The sequence below is a fragment of the Pipra filicauda genome, unplaced genomic scaffold (assembly GCF_003945595.2).
Source record: "Pipra filicauda isolate LSUMZ 115617 unplaced genomic scaffold, ASM394559v2 scaffold29_size4552773_pilon, whole genome shotgun sequence".
Taxonomy (NCBI): domain Eukaryota; kingdom Metazoa; phylum Chordata; class Aves; order Passeriformes; family Pipridae; genus Pipra; species Pipra filicauda.
The window spans coordinates 600577-626490 of record NW_024104420.1 but is presented as its reverse complement, the minus strand read 5'-3'; the positions used below and the strand labels follow the sequence as shown (position 1 = coordinate 626490).

Below are 25914 nucleotides of genomic sequence, written 5' to 3'. Positions count from 1 at the left end.
TGCAGTGCGGTGAAGTAAGCCTTCAACTATGGTTAAATGATGCTATTGAGACTTGTATTCAGGCAAGATAGTAATGTAGAAAGTCAGGAGCAACATTCCTGGTGCCTGATTAATGTGACTAAGTCTCCACATTCATACTTTCCAGAGACCGTGCTGCCAGAAAGACCTGTGCATGTGAAAGAGAGAGGAACTGTAGAACAGTGGATCACAAGTGAGGAATTATTTGCATAATAGGTACATGAATTAATTAGATTTTTATTTGTGAAGGAATCTGGAATTCAGCATTCCGTATCAAGGGGCAAATACTTGTTTTCAGATGGTACTGTTATTGTACCATTATTCATTGTGAGAGTAATTTAAAAACTAAATATAAAGAAACCCAGCATCAGGACTAGTGCAAAAGTGAAAGATTTATATGCCTAGTAATTTATTTTTCTTCTTTGCATATAGATAAATTTATATGTAAATATATATATATATGTAGAAGTAAAAAAAAAAAAACAACTGTCATTTTTCCTGTTTCATGCCTACTCTTATGATCCGTAGGACTGATCAGTGACACAGCTAAGAGTATAAACCCCTGTACACTTTTGTCTTACTTTTACCTTTGATCATTCTTAATGTGACTGCCAGTACAATGTAGGCCATTATGTGCTTTTCAAAAGCTGGATGATAAGTATAAGTTGGGACAGAACCCCTAAAGCATAGCAGAGGGTGTCTGTTTAAGTTGTTTTCATTCCCTGCCTTCTTTCTTTCTGTAAGAGTAAGAATTTTCGGTGTTAAGCATCTGAGAAGAAAATTTAATGATTCTATGTATTGATCTAATGCCAGGAATTAGCTTTGACTTGCTCGTTATAGTACTTCTGCTGTATAGTATTCCTTATTGAACAGCAGGACTCAAATGTAAGGGGGAAATTCTTGCTGCTTGTCCTAGCAATTCAGAAAAAAAAAATGGAAGAAATATATATCTCCTGGCTTTAATAAATATATTTATTAGTTTGAACTGTCCTATTCATTGTCGATGGATAATGCTATGGTAACCAAAATTACCACAAATCCCCAGAAAAGAAAAAGAACAACAAAAGTAAGTTGTTTTGAGTCCAACTGGAATGGAATTAAGTTTCCATGTTGCAGTCACCACAGTAGCATGCCACTAGAGTTTGACTAGTGCTGAGCAGTGCTCACGCAGCATCGGGGCTGTCCCTCCAAAATGCCCACAAAGGCCAGTAGCCTGGGGGTGGACAAGAGACTGTGAGGGGACATGGCCAGAACAGCTGACCCAAGCTGACCAGAGGGATGTTCCATACCTCATGACACAGTAAAAGCTGGGGGTGGGTGGGTGGGGAATGGCATCTGTGATTAAGGCATTTGTCTTCTGTAGGAACTGCTACACCTGTTGAGGTTCTGCTTCTGAGGAAGTGGCTGGACTTGACCTGCTGATGGGAAATAAGAATAAAATATTTTTATTGTCTTTTGCTTCCACCCCTGGCCTTTTTGACCCAAGAGTTCATTTTCATCTTATTTTTTCCCCTCTGTCCTGCTGAGAAGGGGGAGTAATTGCGTGGCTGGTGGGCACCTTGGCTGGAGGCCAACCAAGGTCAGCCCACCACATAAGTCCCCCAGTCCTGTTTCTGTTCATATACTTTAATAGTCAAATAATTAATAAGCCAAGAGTTGCAAATAACTGCTAGAACACTGAGAAGAACAAAGAGAGTAACTGCTCACTTTCAAACTAGTAAATGGAAAATTGTTGGTAGGATAACAAATAAGTTATCTATAGTCTAGTTAAATACAAATTCTTTAATGAAGAACGTTATAAACAAATGAAACCTTTTTTAGTGTTAGTTTGACTTAACTGTTCTTAAGCTTCTGTTCTCAATTCCTTTGAGCTTTACATTTCATGTTTTATCTTCCTATAAGCACATATTGTTTTTAGATTGGAAAACTCAGTTTTCTATTTTGGTAAAAGAATGTATTTATTTGAATGAAAGGTAATTCTGAAGCAATGATGTGACATTGGACAGAATAGTTGAATAACTTTCTCCTGACTGCTGACAGCTCTTTTGGTTTTGCTTATCAGAGGCAAATAATTGATTTTCTTCCAGGTCCTTTATTGCCACTTGTTACATTCTTATGGAGAAGGGAGACTTCTGACTAGTGAATTGGAATGTTATTTAATTATGATGAAATAAAAGCAAGTAATACTATGACACTGTTGATGGCTGATTCTGCTGTTTTGAGGTAGAAGAAATTGATGTCAGTTTAAAGAATACTTCTCCCTCCCTTTGCTGGCACTTCACTCCCAAGGTACTTTGATCTTCATCTGTCCCTGGGAGACATTACGCTGCTGCTGCCATGAGAAATAGTGGTGGATGTAGCAGAACAACTTAGTCCTTCAACTCCACGATGTTTTATTTATAGAGGATCAGTAGATAAGGATCAGAAAAAGCAAAACGAATAGAGGTTTTAGGCAACAGTAATAAAAGTTTTCACAAAACTATTTTAACAGGAGTTTGGTAGCAAGACAATGTGAGAGTGCAGATGGCTGCACATTGATGCTTGTGAAAGTAACATCTGCCTAGAGTGAGTTAATCAGAGCCTCATGTTCACATGTTCACAAATATTGTGTTTTTGAGGTAAGGCTCTTAAATCAAAAGGCAGACCAAAAGCCCCCTTGGGGTTTCGTTAATGAATCCCATAGTTTAGGGATTGATGTTTGGATTTTCATGGTCTGAATCATGAGACATTCAGATTGTAAGATGTGCATTGTGTTGTAAGAACTCTTTCTTTTACTGGGTTTAGGGCTTTCATAATCCTCACCTGACATCTAGTGCTTGCCCCCTGCTAGATTCAGCTATTAACCTGTTCATCTTACGATAAATAAAGTAACTGAAACTTTCATTCAGTGTTTTAGTGTTGGCTTTCTGTTGCTTCCATTTCCTTGATGGGAAAACAAAAATTGACATCCCACAAATGAAGCTCAGTTTGCATTAAGTTCTTGTCTAGACAAAAAGTTTGTTCCCAGCTGTGTTAAATAAAGAACAGAAATAAATTCCTCTGTTTGACGAGTAGATAGTTTGTTTCAGCTGTTATTACTTCACCCCTCCTCCACTTTCTGAAATCCTGCTTCCATGTAGCTCTCTTTAATGCTCTGAGATCTGAAGAGCCCCTGCTCCCCACTCGAGCGTGGTGGTCACCTTCCTCTCTGTGTCACAAAGATGTAGGCAGATGCCTGATCAATACAGCCTGAATGGCATAAGTTGGAAGATTCATGGCAGCATAGGTGTCATTGTCCTGGTTACTGTGAAATGAAGTGACAGCGGAGTGGAGATGTTTGCATTTCACAGTGTCTGGTCTGATGCACCCAGTGCTTTTAATTTTAGCATCTGTTTGTGGAAATCGAGCTCTCCCCTCATTTTCTGGTATAGAGACATTATTAATGCTAAGGCTGTTTTGTTGCCTATTCTTTATTTGTCTGAGAAGTTTTGTTACTGTTTTTGATACTGTTAGCCTAGAGTTAAAATCTAAATGCTGTCATCAAAACAATACAATTTGTAGCACCAAGATTGGGTATTTTTCTTGTAGATTGTTTTTTCCTGTTATGTGGTAAGGTTCTTTTCTGTAACTGTAGTCAAGAGAATTTGATAGAAAATGAGAGCTTTAAGCATTCATAGAAGCCTTCCTTGATTTGATTCAAAAGTAAATTTTCTTTTTTTACAGGAAAGTCGAGTGTTAAGGACAGTGCCTTTGCTAGCAGCTTGTCTCCCTCCAGACAAATGTAAAATTTTGGTTGGTCGACGTTTTAGTGAAGACAGGTGAGCAGGATTGTCTGCGCATTTTCTGATTCTCTGTAAACTATAGAGGTATTTTTTTCAATGTCTTTATTAACAACCAACAGTGCTCCTAATTTTTATTTCAAGTGTGCATATTCACTTTTGATACAAGCTTCTGATTTCCCAAGGTAGTCAGAAACACTTGATATTCTTCCTCTAGGTTGTAGTATTTATGATCTCAGTTTTATACTCTTGAAGGTTCGAGTGGCTACTGTCAAACTCTTGGCTGTTTGCAGTTCTGTTCTTACCTGGTACTAGGTTTGTCTTGCTATTCTGTTTGGTTCTTTCTTTGATTTGCTTTGTCTGACTAACCATTTGGTGTCGCTGAAGTAAAACTAATAGTTTTTACTCAAGTGTGGGAATTTGACAACCCCGTGGTAAAAAACTCTTAGTGAATGTAGTTTTTTCAAATTCTTTCCTCTTTCTCTAAAATTAATTATAAGAAAGTATAGCTCTTGGAGCTTTTTTAATTATTTTTTCTTCTAATATTCTGAGACCTTGGAAAATATTGCTCTCCCATGTAACATCTTTAATCTTCATTAGATGAAGCTAAGTCTTAGAAACCAATTCTTGGTACAAATGCCAGTGAAATTTTACTACATACGTTTTCAGTAAAGCAAATAGAAATCATGAAGGAAATTGAAGGAAATTGATTCTAAAATTGAGTTTAATCCTTGGAGAAAACTTTCTGTAGAGTTCAGTGAACAAAAATGTTGTGGAAGATAATTCAGAATGGTGCTTCCACATGTTTGTGCTGCCTGTATACTAATTAGAAAACATTAGAAATACATTGCTTTTTTTTTTTAGTCTTCTATGATACTAACTCTAATAATTAGCTGAAAAGTTCCAGACTACAGGGAAGTTATACTGTCTTCCTGTTAAAACCTGAAAATGAAGCAACTTTTCAAACTGATATGCACAGGGTGGAATGCTGTCAGTACAGTCTGCTTCTAGTAAATCTCCCTTTTTTTTTTTTTTTTTTGAAGAAGAGACAATTACAGTATTAAAGCTTCTTAAAGTTTGAATACAGGGATATTTCTCTAACCTAAAGGATCCTCTTTAGGCCAAAACTGCTTGTAGGACATCTCAACCTCAAAATAGTTTAAATTGATTCATAATTACTTAGTTCCTATTAATTTTTTTTCCATAAAAACACACTGGAGATGGTGAAAGAAGCAAAAGTTTTCCTTGGGTTAATATGAATTTTGGTGATTTGTCTTACCCATATGGAGTGCTAAAACTACTTAGGTGATAGTCATGGTTCCACTTTAAGCATCTGCACTATGCCTACTTTGCTCTGTCGATGTGAGACTGGTAAAATTGAGAGTGCTCAGTCACTGAGTTTGTGATCACCTTTTTGGAAAGAGGAAAGATGAGAAGAGGTGAAAAATTATTTTCCAGCTTTGCAGTGTGTTATTTCTACATACTTTTTTTCTTAGCCATAAATACAGTCTGTCAATGTGTTAATCAATATTCCTTCTTTATAACAGCAATGCAACAGGCATCTGCAGATGGGTAGAAACATGTCAATGTTTTAATGTAAATGGGAAGGGCTGTACTGGTCCCTGCTCTTCTCTTAGGGTGAAAATCTCTGCTAATGGGATTTTTAAAGCCTCATAAATTGCAGTGGTCCAGCTGATGTTTTACGACACATTAAACTAAACAGGACTTGTTTGTCTTCTAGATTTCTTAAAAGCCATGCTGTGTGTAAGCAATTTGGTAGGTGCTGTACAAGCAGCTTGATCAACCTTGCCCCCTGTTCTTAGTTACTTTGAAGAAATAAATTGTTAAAGAATGCCTGTTGATACATTTTAGAAGTATCATTGTTTTGAAGCACATTAAGGCCGTACTTTTGCTGTTTTTTTTTTCCTGACAGTGTGTGATAGTGTTTATGTCATTTGCTGCTTCCACCATAAGTGCATGGTTTGGAAGGGAATAAATCAGTATAACTCAGAATCTCTGCTTGCGCTGATCTTGCATGCGAGCAGTGCCTGCAGGTGGAGGGGTAACGTGGTGCACGCATTGTTTCTCCATGTACATGTAGAAGCCCTACCATGCAGCAGACCTGTGAAAGTGATGACCTTGATGGTTGCCCATATTTTTGTAAAATATCAGAATAGAATGGTTGTGCACATACTTGTATTATCATGGGATCCAGCAGCTCTTGGCAACAGATCTGTAAACTTAGAACACTTCAAGGCAGCCTTTGTGAACAGAATTAATTGTCATTATGGATTTGAGTGGAAACTAAGCTGTACACAGCAGCTGATTGTTTTTGGTCTCCATCGCAGCAGCTCCAACAGTGGTGTGCCAACTGGCAGACTGACTGTTGTGAATCTGTAGCTGTCAGAGGAGGTTGCTTTCAGGGGAAAATGTACGTACCATCTCAGCTAGGCAACTCTTTAGTCTTCAGTGCCCCTCTTTTGAAGGAGAAGGCAAGTTTGTTTTTCAAGTGTGTCTTGGTTATTTTTCCTATGCTTTGTCATCAGCATCCAAAATGTATGAGGAGCACAGAGGGATTTTATGAGGAGCTCCACACAGAATTGCATCCTCTAGAATAAATGTCATGATTTGAATGAAAGCTTAACATTTGGACCTCTGATGTTTATGACAGTAAGACTGAAAATCAAAATTTTATTTTTTATTAAACTTATGTTTGGATGAAAGAGTAAACATAAAGCACTTTTTTTCCCCCCCCTTGTTTTTTAATCATTTCCTCTACTCAGTTCCTCCTTGGGTACACCTTTTCTTGTGGTTGAAGCCGATAAACAAATTATGTAGATTAAATTTACCTTATTCTTGATTGACCTATATTGCAGAAAAGCTAAAGAACCAACTTTTAGAAGTCTTTCCAGAAGTTGATATCTTCAACATATAATTGATAAAGAAATGGTAAAGATGAGAAGTGATTAATTTTTTAAGAGCTAATATGTCATCTTTCCCAGTCTTGTCCATTCTTCCTGTAAGCTGACATTTTAATTCTACTGAAAATATGCAATGTTTGCATGGTGACTTGGCTCATCAGATGGCTTTTCTGAAATAAAAGACCAGTTCTGTTGGTTAATTGGATTTTTTTTTCCCAAGTACTGAAAAGAGTGACTTTTTTTTGGTATTGATTACATTAGTATCAGATACTTGGATGAATCTTTGATGTGCCAAAATGATTAAGCTAAAACCAAAGTTTGGCATAAGTACTTTGTTGTTGTTTACCCCAGCCAACGCCAAGCCCCAGGCAACCACTCCTTTACTTCCCCCACCAGCAGGATCGGGAGAGAATCAGAGGGCTGAAAGCCAGAAAACTCTTGGATTGAGATAGTGACAGTCTAATGGGGAAAGAAAAGGCTGTGTGCACACAAGCAAAGAAAAACAAAGATCTGATTCACTGCTTCCTATGGGCAGGCGGGTGTTCTGCCTCTCCAGGAGAGCAGGGCCCCATTATGTGTAACAGTTACTTGGGAAGACAAACACCATCACTCCAGATCTCTCCTTCCTCCTTCTTCCCTCCAGCTCTATAGACTGAGCATGATGTCATATGGTCTGGAATATCCATTGGATCATTTTGGATCACCTGTCCCAGCTGTGTCTCCTTCCAACCTCCCACCTTTCTTGCCAGCGTGGCAGTATGAAAATCATATAAGCTCTGCTTATATGCTTATGTAAGTGTAAACTCTGCTCAGCAATAGCAAAAACATCTCTATGTTATCAACCCTATGTTCAGCACAAATCCAACATACAGCCCCATACCACCCACTGGGAGGAAAGTTAACATTACCACAGACAAAACCCGGACATACTTACACAATGTAAGTGGTGGTATTGTAAAAATAACCTTTTTGTGAGTTCTTAATATTTGCTGTTTTCTTTCCTTCACTTAAAATGGAGTGTAATTGTTACTATACATGAGCAGGGGCAGTTATTAAAAGGTTTTGGGGAGGATAGAAGGGTGGCTGGGGTATTTGTTGTCTTAATTTGTCTGGATAATTATTCTTTCCTGGATACAGAGTTAAGATGTAATTTATATTGATGGATAGACGCTTGCAGTATGGTTTTCTGAAACTGCAGTTACAGAAGCATTTACGTTTGAAGGATGTCTATTAAGATTCTTGCTATAAATAGAAATTTCAAAAAAGTGGAAGGAATCAGGGCAGGGGAAAGAAGTGTGCTAATGCCTTTTCCTAGCATTGTTCTTAGGATTGTATCTCATAATTGCAGCATATTTCAGCAGTAGTTTTGCTATTCATTATGGAAATGTTAGGGCAAAAAACAACTTTAGTCTCATATTCATGAATAAAATATGATGTTCTTTTTAGGCTACTAATAAAATTTTGTAGGCAACTGATTTTGAATAATAATACTGTTCCACTCAACAGGAATTTTGGGCACATATTGAACAGCAATAGCAACTATTTCTGAAGTCTAACCTGTAAAAAATTTGAATTATTTTAATTTGATATCATAGTTTTATAAACAACCTTGGCACTATTGCTTTTGAGTTGCATTTTTTACTTTGTGACTGTTTGGTCACAAAGTAAAAAATGAAAGTGGTTTTGCCTTATTTTATTTTGTTTATTTTATTTTTCTGAAAAGGTAATCTTATTTTCAGACCTTTCCTCCTTGCAAATATTCACACTTTGGTAATTCCGGATGCTGTGATTAAATTATGCATTCTAATGTGTGATCACTTAAAGGAAAACAGATGCAAATATCTCTGCATCCACCACCCCATTATTTAGGACAGAGAGAGGGCAGTTACAAATTTATCTGCATTGCTCTCTGGAGTCTCTGGAGTCAAGTGTCAGATTCTGCACCTGGGATGGGACAGCCCTGGCTGTGTGTATAGACTAGGGAATGAGAGGCCGGAGAGCATTGCTGTGGAAAGGGACCTGGGGGTCCTGGTCGATGGCAAGTTGAATATGGGTCAGCAGTGCCCTGGCAGCCAGGAGGGCCAACTGTGTCCTGGGGGGCATCAGGAAAAGCATCGCCAGCCAGTTGATGGAGGGAATTGTCCCACTCTGCTCTGCACTGGGGCTACCTCACCTTGAATATTGTGGCAATTTGGGCACTGCAATATAGAAGAGACATTAAGCCATTAGAGAGTGTCCAAAGGGGGGCAACAAAGATGGTGAAGAGCCTTGAGGGGAAGCCATATGAGGAACAGCTGAGGTCACTTGGTGTATTCAGCCTGGAGAAGAGGAGACTGAGGGGTGACCTCATTGTGGTCTTCAGCATCCTCAGGAGGATGTGGAAGGGCAGGTACCAATCTCTTCACTCTTGTGACCAGTGACAGGACTCAGGGAAACAGCATGAAGTTGAGTCAGGGGAGGTCTGGGTTGGATATCAGGAGAAAGTTTTTCACCTAGAAGGTGATTGAGCAGTGGAAGAGGCTCTCAAGCCTGTTAGAGTTCAAGAAGCGTTTGGACAACGCTCTCAGCACCTGGTGTGATTCTTGGAGTGTCCTGTGCAGGGCCAGGAGTTGGACTCAGTGATCCTTGTGGGTCCTTTCCAACTCAAAATATCCTGTGATTCTGTGATATCTCAGTATAGTTGTGACCTCTGCTACAGTTCAGTAGTTTGGATCTGAAATTAATTGGAGCACTTGGAAAAATTTGTAACTTCAGTTTTGGAGTAATAAAATGTAACTTATTTCTGTTGATTTTATAAAGTTGTTTATGGTAGTTACATACAGTAGGTATGACACTTTCTAGTGCTCGTTGAGAAAGAAAAATTCTTACTGTATCAAATTCTTACTGTATCAAAAATTCTTACTGTATCAAATCTTGCCACTTAACAAAAAATTTAAAGCTATTTATTCAGGTAAGCTTTTTTCATGTGCTTTGCTGTCATTGTGTTATCAAACTAAATTTGCACATTTTTTTCTGCTTATCTCAGTCAACAATGACCAGAGATCATTGGCTTGTCACAGCTTCTCTTGGTTCTGTGTATGAGAGTAATTAATGCTGGCTAACTGAACATGTGTTGTTTTACATCCGAGACTGTACTTTACCATATCAAATTTCACATTCCTCCATATAATGTGGATAACACACTTTCTGGCTATTTTTCCTTTGAATACTATAGCCTTCAGCTTTGCAGTCAGTACATAGCAGTTGCTTTCTGCCACTCCTTCCTCCTCATACTTTTCCTCTACCTTAGTTTGCGTGCTGTCTATGGGCTGCAGCTCACTTCCAGGCATATCCACAGGAGACACTTGCAGCTTACTCTCTACCAAAACCTTGGCATGAACCCAACACAGCGTGTGATATATAAGGGGAGATGTTCTTGCTCTCTACAACTTCCTGAAAAGAGGTTGTACTGAGATGGGTGTTGGTTTCTTCTCCCATGTAACAATGAACAGACAGAATAAGAGGAAATGGCCTCAAGCTGTGCTTCCATGAGAGGTTTTGATTGGGTATTAGGAAAATTTCTTCACCAAAAGGATGGTCAGGCACTGGAACAGGCTGCCCGGGAAAGTGGTTGAGTCACCATTCCTGGAGGTACTTAGAAGACCTGCAGGTGTGGAACCTGGGGATATGGTTTAGTGGTGGACTTGGCAGTGTGTCCAATTAGACTTGATTGTCTTTGAGGACTTTTCAAATGTAAAGAATTCTATGATTCCGTGATCCTTCTCCTAATGTTTCTGTTCTTAAAGATTATGCTTCACAGTGAAGCATAGAAAGTAGAAGAGAAAGACTTGATATTATGGGCTTTTTGTTTTCAAATGTGCACTATTGCTGCACTATTTCTCTGCACTATGCAGCTAAAGAACTGTGCAAGTGAATGTAGTGACCAGGAGCTGTGCTTTACCAGCTGTGTAAGATAATGTGGAGGTTCGAATTTGCCTTAGCAAGATGATGCCTCTGGGCCCATTTCAGCAACAGCTTTGTGAATTAGTGCCAAAATTTGCACTGAATTTTTTTTTTCTTTTTTCACCTTGAGTAAAAAGTAGAAGTTGCTTGGCATTAGTAATTTATTCCCCTTGTTTCACTTGGAAATAATTTCTTGTGAATGCTTTATGTTAATAGTGAAATTAATTACACTAGGCCATTAGAGATGAGAAACAGGTGCATTACTTCCTTGAAGCAAAACATGCAGCTTTTTCAGGGAAACAGTAATGGATGCTATTTATGTTAAAGTGATATAGCATTTCTAGATACAATAATTGCTGCTGCTGTTTCAAATACGTAGTTTATTTCCTGCACTTCGGTTTCTAATTTGCTTCAATATTTTAGCTGTTTTTAGAAGTTTTGATCTGAACTCTTTTCTCTGTAAAATTCTCTGCTTTGTTTTCTTGTTATACATCGAGCTAGAATTAAGGTGTGTGCGTATATATGTGTGTGCGTATATATATATATATATTTCCTACCAAGCTGGACCTGTAACTTTAGGAATTCCTTCCCCTCTTCCCCTCTTTGCCATTGCATTAATTTTCAAAACTAATCTGCCAATGTCGCCAAATATGATTGTGGACATACTGGTTGGAATAATCAGGTTTTTACATGTTGAGATTGGTTGAAAACCATTTTTTCTAGAAAAGTATGTACTTTGATAGTACAGGCAGGAAATAGTTTTCCTTTTATTACTAGCTTATGTTCTATTTTTGCTTTAAGCACAGTATATGAGAAGGGAGAAGTAAATTGAAATTGAAGTAATAGAAGACAATAAAAACAACCCACTGTTACCTATTATTCCTTTTTATTGTAGTTTATTAAATGTTGCAGGCCAGCTCCACTTGTCACAGTAATATCAAGCACTAGGGTACCAGTACAAACTCACCTTTGTTTTATTTCCATGTTATGCTGTAAAAGCGAATGTTATTTGGAGGTGGTAGTAATGATGCTTTTTTTACAGGGGAACTCAGTAGAACCTTTGCTAGAAAAGTTTTTTATATACATATTTTCATAGAATAAAAAGGGTTATTTAATAAGCTGTATTTATGACCTCTTTCCCTAGTAAATGTTAAAACATTTAGTTATAAAATTACAGGTTTCAAAACCTTAAAAATATCTGTCATTGTTTGATCTTTTGACCAAAGATAATTTGTGTATACAATTAACATATTTAAAAGTGAAGAACAAAAATACAGAGTGTATTAGAGAGTAAATGTCATTTATCTACAAAAAAGTAGATAAATGATAAAAAAGCAGATAAAAAAGCAGTTGATATCTCTTGCTGGGTATCTCTCATGCTTCAGTCCTGATCCTAAGGGCATCTTTCTGAATGGGGAAATGACAGAGGATAGTTGCCTTTATTTTTATTCATTTTATTACTTGATGGGAATTACTACCTTATGGGAATTATGGCAATCAGCATTCCTACATTCTCCCAAGCATGGGAGTATTGAGAAAGGCCAAGGTACCTTCTTATGACTAAGGTGAAATAGGAAAACTGACAACAAAAACTGAGAAGTTCCCATTAACGTGATGGTTTTCTACAGATAATAAATTAGCATCTGTTCTTTAATATTAGTATTGTTTGCTACCAAATGGCAATGTTGGATTTTTAAAATTTGAATGCTTGCCTTTCACCTTGGCAAAGTTTAATACATCTCTGTGGAACTAAAACCACTTAGAGAGTTTGAGAGCAACTGACTGTGCATGTGTAATAAAAATGTTTATGATACAAAAACGGGATTATGAGATAAGATAGTGTCTAAATTACGGATCTCAAGAGCATGGATCCCAGAAATAATGAAATGCTACTTGTCTTAAGTACAATCATGAGAATGTATAAATCTGCTATGACAAAGCAGTTGGATATAATTGAGGCATGAATGAAACATCTGAATAGTTCTACTCTAGCAGAGATTGTTATCAGACTAAATGGATTATAAAGGCCTTCAATGCCTGCTGCATACCAAACCCAAAGCTGAACAGTGCTTTGTATGAGAAGCAAATATTGCAAGTATTTCTTTTAAGAGTTCAAGTCCATAGTTGCACATTACGGCGTGTCTTTTAAATTATATCATCTTCTTGAACTTTACATTAACTGTTGGTCATGGAAAGATGGCTAACAGATGAGAAATTCTGTGTTGCTGTATTTATAGAAAGAAAGTAGTTATCTTCAGACTGGATTACTTCAACTGTAAATGATAAAAATTGATTTCTCTTGGGAATTCCAGCATTTTCTAAAGTCTGCAAACTGCTAATGAAAGTACTGGAAATGTTATGATAAATGAACAGATGATATTTCTTAAGCATAGTCAGTATAGAGGATATTCCTTCAATTGCTTGAAATCATTGTGTTTTAAGAATAAGATCAGCTAAAGAGCAACATTGGCCATTGATATTCATTATATATGTACCATAGAATTATAGAATACCAAGGTAGAAGGGGATCTCAAGGATCATCTGGTCCAGACTTTCCTGGCAAAAGCAGTCTAGACAAGATGGCCCAGCACCTTGGCCCAGCCAAGTCTTAAAAGTATCCAACTTCGGGGAATCCACCACTCCTTGGGGAGATTATTGCAATTTTTTTTTTCTCTTTTGTCCAATTGGAATCTCTCCTCATGTAACTTGTATGTAGTACCCCTCATCTTTTCCATGTGACTCCTTGTAAGAAGAGAGTGTTCATCTTTTTTGTAGGCACAATTTAAATACTGAAACACAGTGATTGGGTCTCCCCTAGGCCTTCTTTCTCAAGGCAGAAAAAACCCAGTTCTATCGCCCTTTTCCCATCTGGCATGTCTCCTGGTTCTTTGTGTCCCTTCTCCAGACCCTCTCCAGGCTGTCCACATCTTTTTTATATTGTGAGAACCAAAACTGAACACAGTATTCCAGGTGTAGCCTGACAAGTGCTGAGTAGAGTGAGATAATTACTTCTCTATCTATGCTAGTGTTCATGCAGCCAACATCCTGTTGGCTTTCTCTGCCACAGCAGGACAGTTCACTCAGACTAAACTTGTTGTCCACCAGGACCTCCAGGTTGCATTCCACAGAGCTTCTCCCCAACCAGCTAGATCCCAGCCCATGCTGCACTCATGGATTATGTTTTCCTAAGTCCAAGACCTTATAGTTGTCTCTGTTGAACTTCATGTGGTTCTTGTTAGCCCACTCTTTCAACCTGTCCACGTCTTTCTGCAAGATGACGCTCTCTTCCAAGGTGTCCACTTGCCCACTCAGTTTGGTATCATCAAACTGATGCTATGTATATTTGATGTATATATACATCAAATGCTGCTATATGTAGCAGCATAGTTGGAGAAGTAGGGATAAAAAGATAATCAAGATGCCAATAGTTACTCTCCTGCGAAAGTGAGATCAGCTGCAAGTAGGCCTGGTATTAATAGCACTTACAGAAGAGTCTGCAGAATTCTCTGTAGATCTGTTTGAACATATGAACTTAACTTATTACCATTAGAAAGCCTGAGAGGTTTTGTTCCTGTTTAGTTTGCATCTTTATTGCTGCAGTTATTATTTCTTTTCTTGTCCTCTATGGATGTGCGGAATAAGTTTCATCTCTCTTGTTTTTGCTAGTGGACTTTCTGCAGAATTTTGTGGGGGGGTTTTTTTGTGTGTATAGGAAAGAACATTGCATTTTAATTGCAGCAGAGGACTTTTTGAGGTGGTCTGTATTCTAATGTATGAGCTGACTTGTGGGTTGATGCTGCTGGTGTTGCCCACATTATTCCATTGAAAAAGTCGACTGTGAAATATGATTTTTGAGATTCTACTTATTGCTAATTTTATTTATTACTAATTCTTTCTCTGGATTGCAGACCAGTGTGGTGGTTCTCGTAGTACTCATTTAGTCTTGTGCTATACTTTCATAGCCATCTTTAGTGTCTTAGAGAGTCCCTGTTGGATCTGTGTTCATGTTTGCTTATACTTTTTCTATTTCATACAGTTTATGCCATCAGTGAAGTGTTCAGGATATGGAAAAAGTTCTCATTGCTTTGCTGTATTTTGTTTTCTGATTTGTTTTTTCCTTTCATACTTATTTGTAGTATTGCCCATCAATTCTGTGAATAGCTTTTGTTTCTAAAATTCTGTTGTCTTGGTTAGAAAAGAAAAATCCAAGCCATCTGATTCTTCATATGGCCCCACTTTAATCTTTTGTTCCTTAGTTTTTACTTGGAGACACACAGAGAAAAGAACAAATCTTGCTCTGCCTTGCAGGCTTCAGAGAAAATAAAACTTCCTTTTAACTGAGTGTATTTTTCAAGTAAGCTCTTTTTCTTTAACATCTAGCACATATAATTTAAAGTCCTTTTAATTCCTACCAAGTGTCACTTCCATCACTTAAATCACATTTTAGTAATTATTTTTCACATAATCACAGAATATTCCAAGTTGGAAGGGACCCTCAAGGACCATTGAATCCAACTTGTAAGTGAATGGCCCCTGTGGGAATCAAACCCACAACCTTGGCGTTATTAGCACTGTGCTCTAACCAACTGAGCTAATCTCAGGGTTTGTATTGCTTAGTACTCACTTAACACTAATTAAGAAATCTAAATCATGCCTTTACAGGCAACTAAGTCACGTTCATTATCAGGTCCTTTCAGATGACATCAACTAAAAACTATTATAAACTCTTGTAGTTTATATAGTTTATGTATCATGGCCAGTCTTTGCGAACGAAGATTTGGGAAAGGTCATTACCCTTCGAGCCTGTGCAGTGGATTTTTTAGGTGAGACACAGTGTGTGCTGAACTGAGCCCACCCTTTAATCCTGAGGTTCATCTGCCGGGGCCGAGCGAGCTTGGACGGTGGCAGCGAGGTCCTCAGGACGTAGGTTTGTTTAGAGTGACCTTCTCTTAGATGGATGGCCTTACAGGGCTGACGAGCTCCATCTGCCCGGGGGAGTTCCCTGACCAGGAATTGAACCTGGGTCACGGCAGTGAGAGCATCCTAACCACTAGACCACCAGGGGTCCTCAGTTTATGTATATGGCATATATATACATACCTATATATATTTATATAGAGAATAATATTTCTGAAAGAAAAACTCATGCTGTATTCTTCTTCCCCCTCCCACTCACAATTAAGAGCTCAGTCAAATGATCGCTTTGGCTAAGGGTGGAATGTTACATATCTTTTTTCTTGTTACATATGTATGAGTGAATTGTGTATATTCCTAATTTCATCAGAGATTTGCTATATTCTTTTGAGATTGTTACTTAAGGATGGAGTTCATGGCTTCCGAGTCTTAATCATAACAAATCTACATGAAGGTTTGGATAAGTGTTTTTAATAGTGCATGAATACGTGTAACAAAGTAAATGAAGACTGTGCTTAGTTGATTGTCTTCATGCCTTTTAAGTTAACATAGGACAATTTTTGTATTTGAAATTCTTTGTGATCCACTCTTTGAATGAAAAAAGTTGTTTGTGAAGTAGCTTGAAAACAAAGTAATTCTAAAGCCTACAGTCTGGAAATACACTGAAGTACAGTACCTAAATTAAGAAGTAAGTTCACATTGTCCCTCAGGGGAAACAGACTGTTTAAGACTGTTTTATTTCTCATGTGGCAATGTTCTCTCTCTTTTTTGCCCTGGCTGATACGGAATTTTAAATTCTTTAAAAGTCAACCTCTGATCTGTAGGAAGAAAAGTACTTTTTTAGAAATTCAACTTCTCAATCTCCACTTGAAATTTGGTGGCTTCAATGAGTTTGCCATCAGCATGGCAAGTGCTTGAACAAATTTTGCTAGATACATGTTAAATTTTTGTAAACAATTCAAAACATCTTTGGTTGTAATAGGCGTTAGACTTAGTGATTAAAGTGCTGGAAAATATTCCTGATATATTGCTTTTTCAAGGTTTCATTGATTACTTTTGTGTGTTTTTTCCCTCTTCACAGGAGAGAGAACCAGCAACTTCTGAGTTGTTGGAAAAAGAAAGTGGTAGCTGAGAAAGGAACATTTTAAGTAAAATTTGGGGAAAATGAGTGGGAGCTAGTAACTTAGAGTATCTGCAAGTATGTGTCTGTCATGAAAACTTTCAATAATTATTTTAATTTTTTGTTTCTGTGCATGGAAGGTATCCTGAATTAGCAACTGTGTGCAGGAATCCCAATACTCTAATTTTATATCCTGGAGCTGAAGCAACCAATTTGGAAGAAGTTGCAGTGATGTCTCCTAGTTCATCTGTTATGATCATCATTGATGGAACATGGAGCCAGGCTAAAGATATATTTTACAAAAATTCTCTCTTCCGTCTTCCCAAGCAGGTGAGTTAAAAAATGTAAAATAAAATTAATTTTGTCTGATAGATGCTTGCTTTGATCAGCCCGAAGGGAGTGGTTTTTTGAGGCTGTAGCCAGCTGACAATAGAATGACAGCTTCAACAATTATATAAAGCAATCTGTAAGACTGTAAGAAAGATGATTGTAAATATTGAGGGTTTTCACTTCCCCACTTGAAATTTGTTCTGAGTCAGTGTATCTTACTTCATAGGGAATCATTGTTTTGCAAATTGAAAACTGATTTGTGTAGAAAATTGTAGCATGTTGTTTAAGATGTTAGAACGTACAGATTGAAATAACATTTCTTGATTGAAATAAGCATTTCTTTTCCCCTGCATAAGTATTTTGCATTGCAGTAATAGGAAAACTGAAAGTAGAATTTTGTAGCTTCTTACAAAAATGTCACACTCTTCCCCAATGTGTGGTCTCCACCATACTAAAAACTTTCTCTCTTGGCAAATGGTTGGCAAATACTGCCCTCTGGGTTGTATGAACAATAATTTTGTGTCTATTTCTTAAGTATTTCCATAAGACTAGGATTGCTTGTCTTTATGCTATGGTATTTTCTTTGACATGGGAACTCCTGGACCATAACTGCAGAACCATAGAATGGCCTAGGTTGGAAGCAATCTCAGAGGATCATCTGCTCCACCCTTTTGTGGGAAGGGAAGCCTGAATGAGATTGTGCACCACTTTGTCCAACGATGGGTACTCCATCACCGCTCTGAGGAGGTTGTTCCAGCATTTGATTGTTCTCACTGTAAAAAAATAATTTATATTTAGATGAAACTCCTACCAGTGCAACTTGTGCCAGCTGCCACTTGTCCTTTCCTTGAGGCTCCTTGTGAAGTGAGAATCTCTCTACTCTTTGTAGATACCCTTAAAGTACTGTAATACTGTGATGAAATCCCCCTGAGCCTTCTCTTCACCATGGAGAAAAGACAAGAAGTATTGCAGAGCTAGATGAGATAGTAGTCAAATATTGAAGGTGATAACTGTCAAGTTTGAAGAGACTCCAGTGTTTAATTCCATTTTCAAGTGTTGACACTTGGAGTCCTAAAATTATAGCTGTGTTGCACTTGAGAGGGCTGTTTTCCTGATTATGGATATGTCTTCGAGACAGTTTTGAAGCAATTGGTTTAAACTAGTCTCTTACTTAAATCTCAGTATCAATGTGTTGTTATGATCCTGGTAAAAAGGTTACTTAAACCGGTGCTGTTAAGTACTGTCTGAATGAACCTAGCTACATAAATGCTCATGTGGTCTGAGCATTTGCTGAAAGTCAAAGGGGTGTGGTCTAAAACCATTAGTATTTTGGCATTTTACCTACCTAAAATATTTTTAGGCCTTGTAGTGGAGTATAAAATGTAATTAGTATCTCTGAGGCTGTTAAAATGTTTATTTTATTAAAATAATGGACAGCAAAATTATGTATCATTTTACATACAAATGATGCTTTTAAAATTATGAAATCCTGCCTAATGCAAAATGAAACTGAAAAAGACTTTGAAGTGATAGAACAAGTAAAAATAATGTAATGGAAGTAAAGTAAGACGCTACTCCAAAAACTCTTGGGAAAGTGAGCAGTAGTATTAACTATGGTGCATGAAACCTTGTTTAATACAGCTATTAAATATATAAATAATAAATACTTTAAAAAACTCATAAACCCCAGTTTATTACTTTACTTTAGATTTCCTTTACTATTTACAGGAGATTTCATCAAGATATTCAAATGTATTTGTCTACTACGGCAAATGAAAAAGCATTTCCTGTTTACAAACAAATGTATTCCTACCATGGGAGTTTATTACACCAGAAAGATTAGGTAGGAATCACATCTACATAGGATTTTATAGACACTTAATTTGCCCATAACTGTTTTTTGTATCCTGTTTTGTACAAAATTTCATGGCTATAGGAGCAAACGAGGTGTAGCAATGTTAAGCTATAAATCTCTGTACATGAACATGGATAAAACCATGTAACTACCGGACAGCCCTGAGAATCTGTCTTGCAGATGGAAATTGTTAACAGAGTACCATGTGCCTTCCCTCCCTGCAGTGTAAACCTCTGTACAGGGTTTAAGACTTTGCAAAAGTGAAATATCAGATATAGTTTGGCACTGGGTGAGTCACAGACTTGCTTTCTGAAAAAGTTCAGAGGCATTGGTTTATGAAACAGTGATGCGAAGGGTCATACTTAAAACTCTTGAAGAAAACATGAGCAGAGAGCAGGAATATCAGAAACATTGTTAGGAGATTTGCTTCTTTGTGCGTACTTGAATTCTCTATTTCAGTTGCAGTTATTAATTAACACGGTACTTTTTATCTGGTCCCTTTTTTTTTTTTTAAGGAAAAAAGTATTTGACTCTCCTTACCCTTCTTTTTTATTGGAATTGCATTGCAACTCTTGTTTTAAAGGGTTTAAAGTCTTAGTTAAAATGAAAAATACAGTAACTCTTGAAGTATTAGGTTAACACAAGTATTAATTTTTTAAAAATATGATGGATGGCTTATTACTAAATCTACAACAGCTAAAATCAATATTTGGTTTGATTTTTATTTTTATATGCTAGTTGATACTTGCTATGATTCAAATCACATGGAGCTGTTTCAATGACATTATTCCCATACGCAGAAATAGCTTCCTGCAGGAAAAAAAATATTTTCCTATGATGAAGTGTGACCTGACTGCTTTAGTCTCTTAGATCAAGTTTAAAAATTATACTTAGTGGTTTGACTGTTATTTCAGCTTTATTTCTGCTGTCCTGTGCTAAGTCAGAACTTGTGCTGCAGGCACCTGTGAGACAGGTGGTGCTCAGCAGAGGCACCAGCTGAGCGTGGAGCAGTGCAAAGACTACATTTATGCACTGTGTACACAACTGTGTATTACACTAAGTTTGGTTATTTTGTGCTGAAATGAACTAGAGGTACTTGTGCAATCCACTATGACTTCTAAGTAGTTAAAATTAGCAGTCGGGTGTTAAAAGGTTATAATAAAACTGCCTTCAAGCAAACACCAGCACACTTACAGACTGAATTTTGTTCACCCTGTGATAGAGTTTTACCTTTCTGATTGAGCTAAACACCATGGCCAACACTGTAGGGTTTTACTGGCTTTTTATTATTTATTGTTTTCTACGTTATAGTTCATATTTAAATATTTTGTAAATGGTTCTCTGTTTCAATAGAGTTTTTGTTGATCATATCTTGAAACCTTGGATTTGATAATGCAGTTTTGTGAGATGAAAATGAGTGGAGTATCATTATATTTGAAATATAAGAAGGCAAGCTTTGGTCCCGGAAAGAAGATAAGATGGACATGACAATAGCTAAATGAAGGGGATATTCAAGGAGAAGAGGATTGATTCCTGCAGACATTATCTGTGATTTAAAAAGAAACTAAAATTATTCAATAAATAGTGATTGGAGTGTTTAATCAATATTCTGGAGGTAGGAAAGAGCTATTTTAGTAATGAAGAGATTAGCAATTCTTAGTTGCAAGATATACTACAAAGACACAATAGATTGGAAGCACTGAAAGAAACATTTAATTTTGTTCCTTCACAGCTTTGCTGATTTTGGGTAATAAAAATTGCTGTGTTGAATGATTTTAAAGATACTGTAGGATATTTTAATAAACTTTGTTTCAAATTAGTATTAAAATCTCTAGATCTTCAATAAAAACTCTTTTAATTAATAGCTAGAGCAGAGCATTCTCCTTTGAAAAAAATATTTGAAGATATTTCAATTGAGCTCTTCCAGAAAGCCCCAGAGGAAATATATTTATGATCCTAAAATATTTAACAGAGGTGATACAGAGAAAGTATTCAGTTAACTAGGAGGAGTTGACACAATTAGTTTGAGGGAATGAGTGCCTGGTTTGCACAGCAGGCATTGTAGGCACTATTGGTGTGGTGGTGTATTGTATGAAGCAATCACAGACTGCTGTGGGTGAAGCTGCTTCTGGTTATGAGGAGATAAGCAGAGCATTGTGGGAACAGATGGAACAGATGGTTAAAAAACTCAGTTTGTCCTTTTACTCCTTCAGCACCAAAAAAAAGATTGAAAAAATTGACTGACAGCCACACTAGACTTGCTAGTCTGGAGTGGAAAAGGATTGCTGGGACATCATAGAACCATGAAATCATTAAAGTTGCAAATGAACTCCAAGATCATCAAGTCCAGTCTTCAACTGAATACCACTGTGCCCACTAAAACGTATCATGAAGTGCCATAATCTCCCTGTTTTTTGGACGCTTCCAGGGATGATGACCCCACCACCTTCCCCATTCTTTCAGTGAATAAATTTTTCCTAATATCTAGCCTGAATGTCCCTTGATGCAACTTGAGGCTGTTTCCCCTTGTCCAATCACTAGTTGCCTGGGAGAAGAGGCTTTACGAGTTGTCCAGCTGTGGCTGGGTGGGTTCATAGTGTGCTGGGTGAAGAGCCAGCTGGATGGCAGGACTCAGAGGGTTCCAGTGAATGGCCACGTCTGGCCGGTGAGCCATCACCAGCAGTGCCCTCAGGGCTCCATCCTCACCCCTGTGCTCTTCAATATTTTGATCCATGATCTGGATTCAGGAGTTGAATGCCACATTAGCAAATTTTCTGATGATACTAAAGTGGAAGGTGTTGTTGACTCTCTTGAAGGACAAGAGGCTTTGCAGAGAGATCTGGATAGATTAGAGCACTGGGCCCACATCAGTGCGTGAAATTGAACTAGTGCAGCTAGAAGGGAATAACTCCTGGCACAGGTCTCAACTGGAAGAGGAGCGGCTGCAGAGCAGCCCTGCAGAAAGCAACATGGGTATGCTGGTCAGCAGCAGGCTCAAGAAGAGTCAGTGGTGTTCCCAGGCAGCTGAGAGGGCAAACTGCATCCTGGGCATATCAAACATAGTGTGGCCAGTGGGTCAAGAGAGGGCATTGTCCCAGTATGTTCAGCGTTGGTGCAGGCTCATCTGGAGCTTTGCTCAGTACTGGGCCCCACCACTGGGAGAGTATATGAAGGTCCTTGAACACCTCCAGAGGAGGGCAACCAACCTACTGAGAGGGCTGGAAGGCATTTCCTCTGAGGAGAGGCTGAGACTTTGGACTTGTCTAATGTGGAGAAAAGGAGGCTGAGGGGTGACCTCATCACTCTGCAGCTTCCTGGGGACGAGGATGCAGAGAGGGAGGTACTGATTTCTTCTCTTTGGGGTCTAGTGACAGGACATGCAGGAATGGCTCAAAGCTGCACCAGTGGAGGTTCAGACTGGACATCAGGAAGGATTTCTTTACTGAGAGGGTGGTTAAACACTGAACAGGCTTCCTTGAGAGGTCATCAATAGTCCAAGCCTCTGTGTTTAAGAGGCATTTGGACTGAGTTCTTAACAACATGTTAATGTTTGGTCAAGCTTGAAGTTTGGGTTCTTGCTTTTTGCTTCTCTTTTGTTTTTGTCCTTCTATGAAACAGAATAACTTTCTTTGTCCCCTGAGAACTACAGGCAGTAATGGTGCAGCTCCAGATAAATGGTAGTTTTGCATCAGAAACAATGCTTGGGGTGTGTCAGCGTGCCAGGCAAGACTGAGCAGCAGTGGCACCAGGAGCTGCACTGTGCCATGGTGATGCCAAAGGGACTGTGCCCACCCAGGTTCTAGAGTAGCTCCCACCACCCCAGTCAAATCACATGTGATTTTGAGAATTTTGGGGGTGGGGCAGAGTTAATGTACAGGTATCAATAAATAATTCTAAGTGAATGTAGAATTAGGTATGAAAACTCTCTTTCTGTTTTTAAGCTGATATCTGTTTAGCTAACAGCCAAGAAAAATTTGATTTTAGAAAGTCAGGAATGGGGCATACATTGTTAATTATTTTGCTTTTTCTTCCTATATTGTTATGCATAACATTTATACCTAACAATCTGTAATTCCTTGACATTTTGTAGTGACAAAATACTTTGTAAACATCTTGGAAGACTATAGAATGTTTTCATGAAGCGGTAATTCCAATTGTAATGTTACCATTTGCAGAGATTGTGTAAATTTCTGTTTCTGGCTTAAATCACTGTTGATCTGAATGCTGTGCCTTCTTGTGGATGAGTGACCTTGGTTTGAGGCTATAGGTAGTTTCATATTCACTGTGACTCTGTAATTCTTTGTTGAGGCACTCCTCTGCTAATTGATGGGCATAATAGTGTAAGCAGCATTGTGCCCACAAATCATTCTGCTTATGCATTCATCACAGTATCCCTGTTATTCATGTATTCAACACCTCATTTTCTTTTCCCATCATGCCTTCACAATTTCTGACACATCTAGTTTGTTTTCCTTATACTTTCTTTGTTATGTGAAAATTGGTATCATCAGCTGAAATCTGGTTTCTCAAATTTTTAACCTTTGAGGTTTACTGTTCAATTCAGCTTGCACTGTATGCTTAAATCTGCTTGACTAGTGGTGAGTGGTTGTTAGTGTATGCTTGTACTCTTTCAAGCACTACTCCTCACACAAGTCGATATTTTCATATCCAAGATTATGCTTGAGATCTCTCTTGCTCTTGCTCTTTCTCCCTCCTCACCCTTCCATCCCTGAGGTGGAATTTATTTTCCTAACCAGCTTCATCAAAGCTCAGGATATGACTTTTAAAGACTTTTATCAGATCTGCCTGCAGTCTTGCTAGAGCTTTTAAAAAATAAGAGGTAGCTTTGAGATCAGGGAATCATCAGTAAATCTGACTTACTGTAACTAGGGCTTAAACAGTTAAAAGTGATTTGTGTATTTCTTCTTCTGAAAGAGAGGTGAGAGTTCCAAATACCATCTTGAGAATATAAGGCAGAAGCACCCAGAAATTACAAGAATGTATGTGTACAGACTTTGATTGTAATTCAGAGGTTTTGACAAACACTGTCTATTGCAGTAGATAATCTCTATATAGAGATTTTGGATGCTGGAGTTTTTTATCAATATTGAGGTAATCTATTTGCAGTAAGCCTTGAGAAAAACAACCTTTAATAGTCAGAAATTATTTCAACTAGTGCAAAGCGGGCTCTCTATATAAGCATTTTTAATGAGGACCATGTAATTTAAAATTGTAAGTATCATTTTGTTGATGTATACACGTATCAATACTTGGCACACAAAATGTCTGTATCAGAAGAGGTGCTAATCTCCTATGCGTTAGACTGCATGATATGTGTGTAAGGACATGCATCCTGCAAAGTCATTCCTGCCAGTGCTTTAAACTTCAAGGACACTTGATGCAAAGGAGATTCTTGAAATAAGGGTAAAGTATCCCAGAATGATCTTTTGGCCACAAAGTTTATGTTCAGATCTAGATCCATCAGTTTTCTGCAGACAGTCATGCCTCATTGCCATCTCACCCTGTCAACACGGAGAGTGTGGGCAAGTGTGAGCACCAGGAAGTCTCAACATCTCAGCAGTCTAAGATTATCACAGTCCCTGATTATTCCTCAAGTGCTGCATGTTATTGGCTGTGTTTCTGTGTATCTTTCCACATATCTAGGTAGACTGCATTAATACCTGTAGCAAATAACTTAATGTAAAATCTGATAAAGAATAGAATTAGAAGATCCAGGGTTATATATGCAGTATTGGGCTAGCTCAGTGCAGCTGTTAGAAACGGGAAACGTATCTCACAAGTTTACTGGAGGCTTTACCCCCCTGCTTTGTGGTTCCTTCAGAAGCAACCTGACTGAAGCGGTGTGCAGAGGTCACTCTTGGCAGGTGCCCTCATGGAATACCCTCAATAAAACTAGGTGTTGTAAGAAGAAACACTGTCTCATAAAAAAAATGCTAAACAAGACAGCAGTAACTGGTCTGTTTTCAGAGTGGTTGTAATTTTATTTTACAGTTTGTAGAGAAAAAACCAGTGGAGCCTGCAGTGAATCCATGCTGTTAAACATATTCTGAAGTAATACTGAAGGCTTACTAGTTCAGTGATAAAATTTCATCAAGATGTTAAGTTATTTAGAGTGGTAGCGAGAAGGACCATCTGTGAAGAGTTGTAAAAGACTGTGAACCTTAGTAACTGGACATTAACAAAGCACAGGAAATTCCCTGTAGAGAAATGTTAATCAGAACATATTAAAAAAGTAGCTGAAGAAGTGTTTGTTTTGTTTTTTTGTGTTTTTAATACTTCTTAACTGGGCACTTCACTCATCAGCAATGAGATTTTTGGATTATAATAGCAAGTTCTGTCAAAACTTCGATTCAGTGCCCAAGAACATTGAAATATTACTTAATGTTAGATGTACATCTGCTTACTTGAATGCATGCATGCTTTCCCTTTCAGGCCCAAAGCCCTTCTATTAAAAAATTGCACAAAAATTCACAAACAACTATAAGAGGTTCAGAGAAAGCCTACAAATGATCAAAATATGAGGTGGGCTGCATAGAAGAAACCCCGAAGTTCTTCGCACGGGTATAAAAGCACTGGAATTTTTTACATTTGGAATTCATATATTTTTGAAATTTGGAAGTTAGCTGGACAAAATCGTGAAAGAAAAATCCATCAAGGATTAAACTGTTGTTAAATGCCAAGGGCTCACTTCCAGCCTATGAGACCCTGGGTTCTTGAAGGTTAGAAAAACATTCAGGGGAAGTACTTCTGTGTGTACTTTTTTATAGTCTTCTGCTGTTAATGTTGGGTTATGTTTTTGTTTTTCCCATTAAGGACAGATGTAAACCCATACTTTACAAAATAAATATTTTGTTGCTCCATCCCTCTATCCATACCCCAAAAGAGGAAGTAGTGAAACTAAATTGAGTGAAAAGATGGAATAATGTAGGTGACAATGAGCCAGGAGGAGATTGATGCCCAGACCCTGAAATCTGATGGGGTCTTAAGTGGGTGGTGTCAGTGTAACTAAGAAGTAGCAACTGATGGTGAGAACAG

General features: G+C 37.9%; 1 protein-coding gene across 1 annotated transcript in view; it reads left to right on the top strand.

The window, feature by feature from the left end:
- The window catches only part of DTWD2 (DTW domain containing 2), a 77876-nt gene that overhangs the window by 27974 nt on the left and 23988 nt on the right, over positions 1 to 25914 (top strand). The window contains exons 3-4 of the mRNA XM_027729631.2: positions 3721 to 3815; positions 16814 to 17003. Coding sequence (XP_027585432.1) covers positions 3721 to 3815; positions 16814 to 17003 — 285 coding nt within the window. The remainder of the gene's footprint in view (positions 1 to 3720; positions 3816 to 16813; positions 17004 to 25914) is intronic.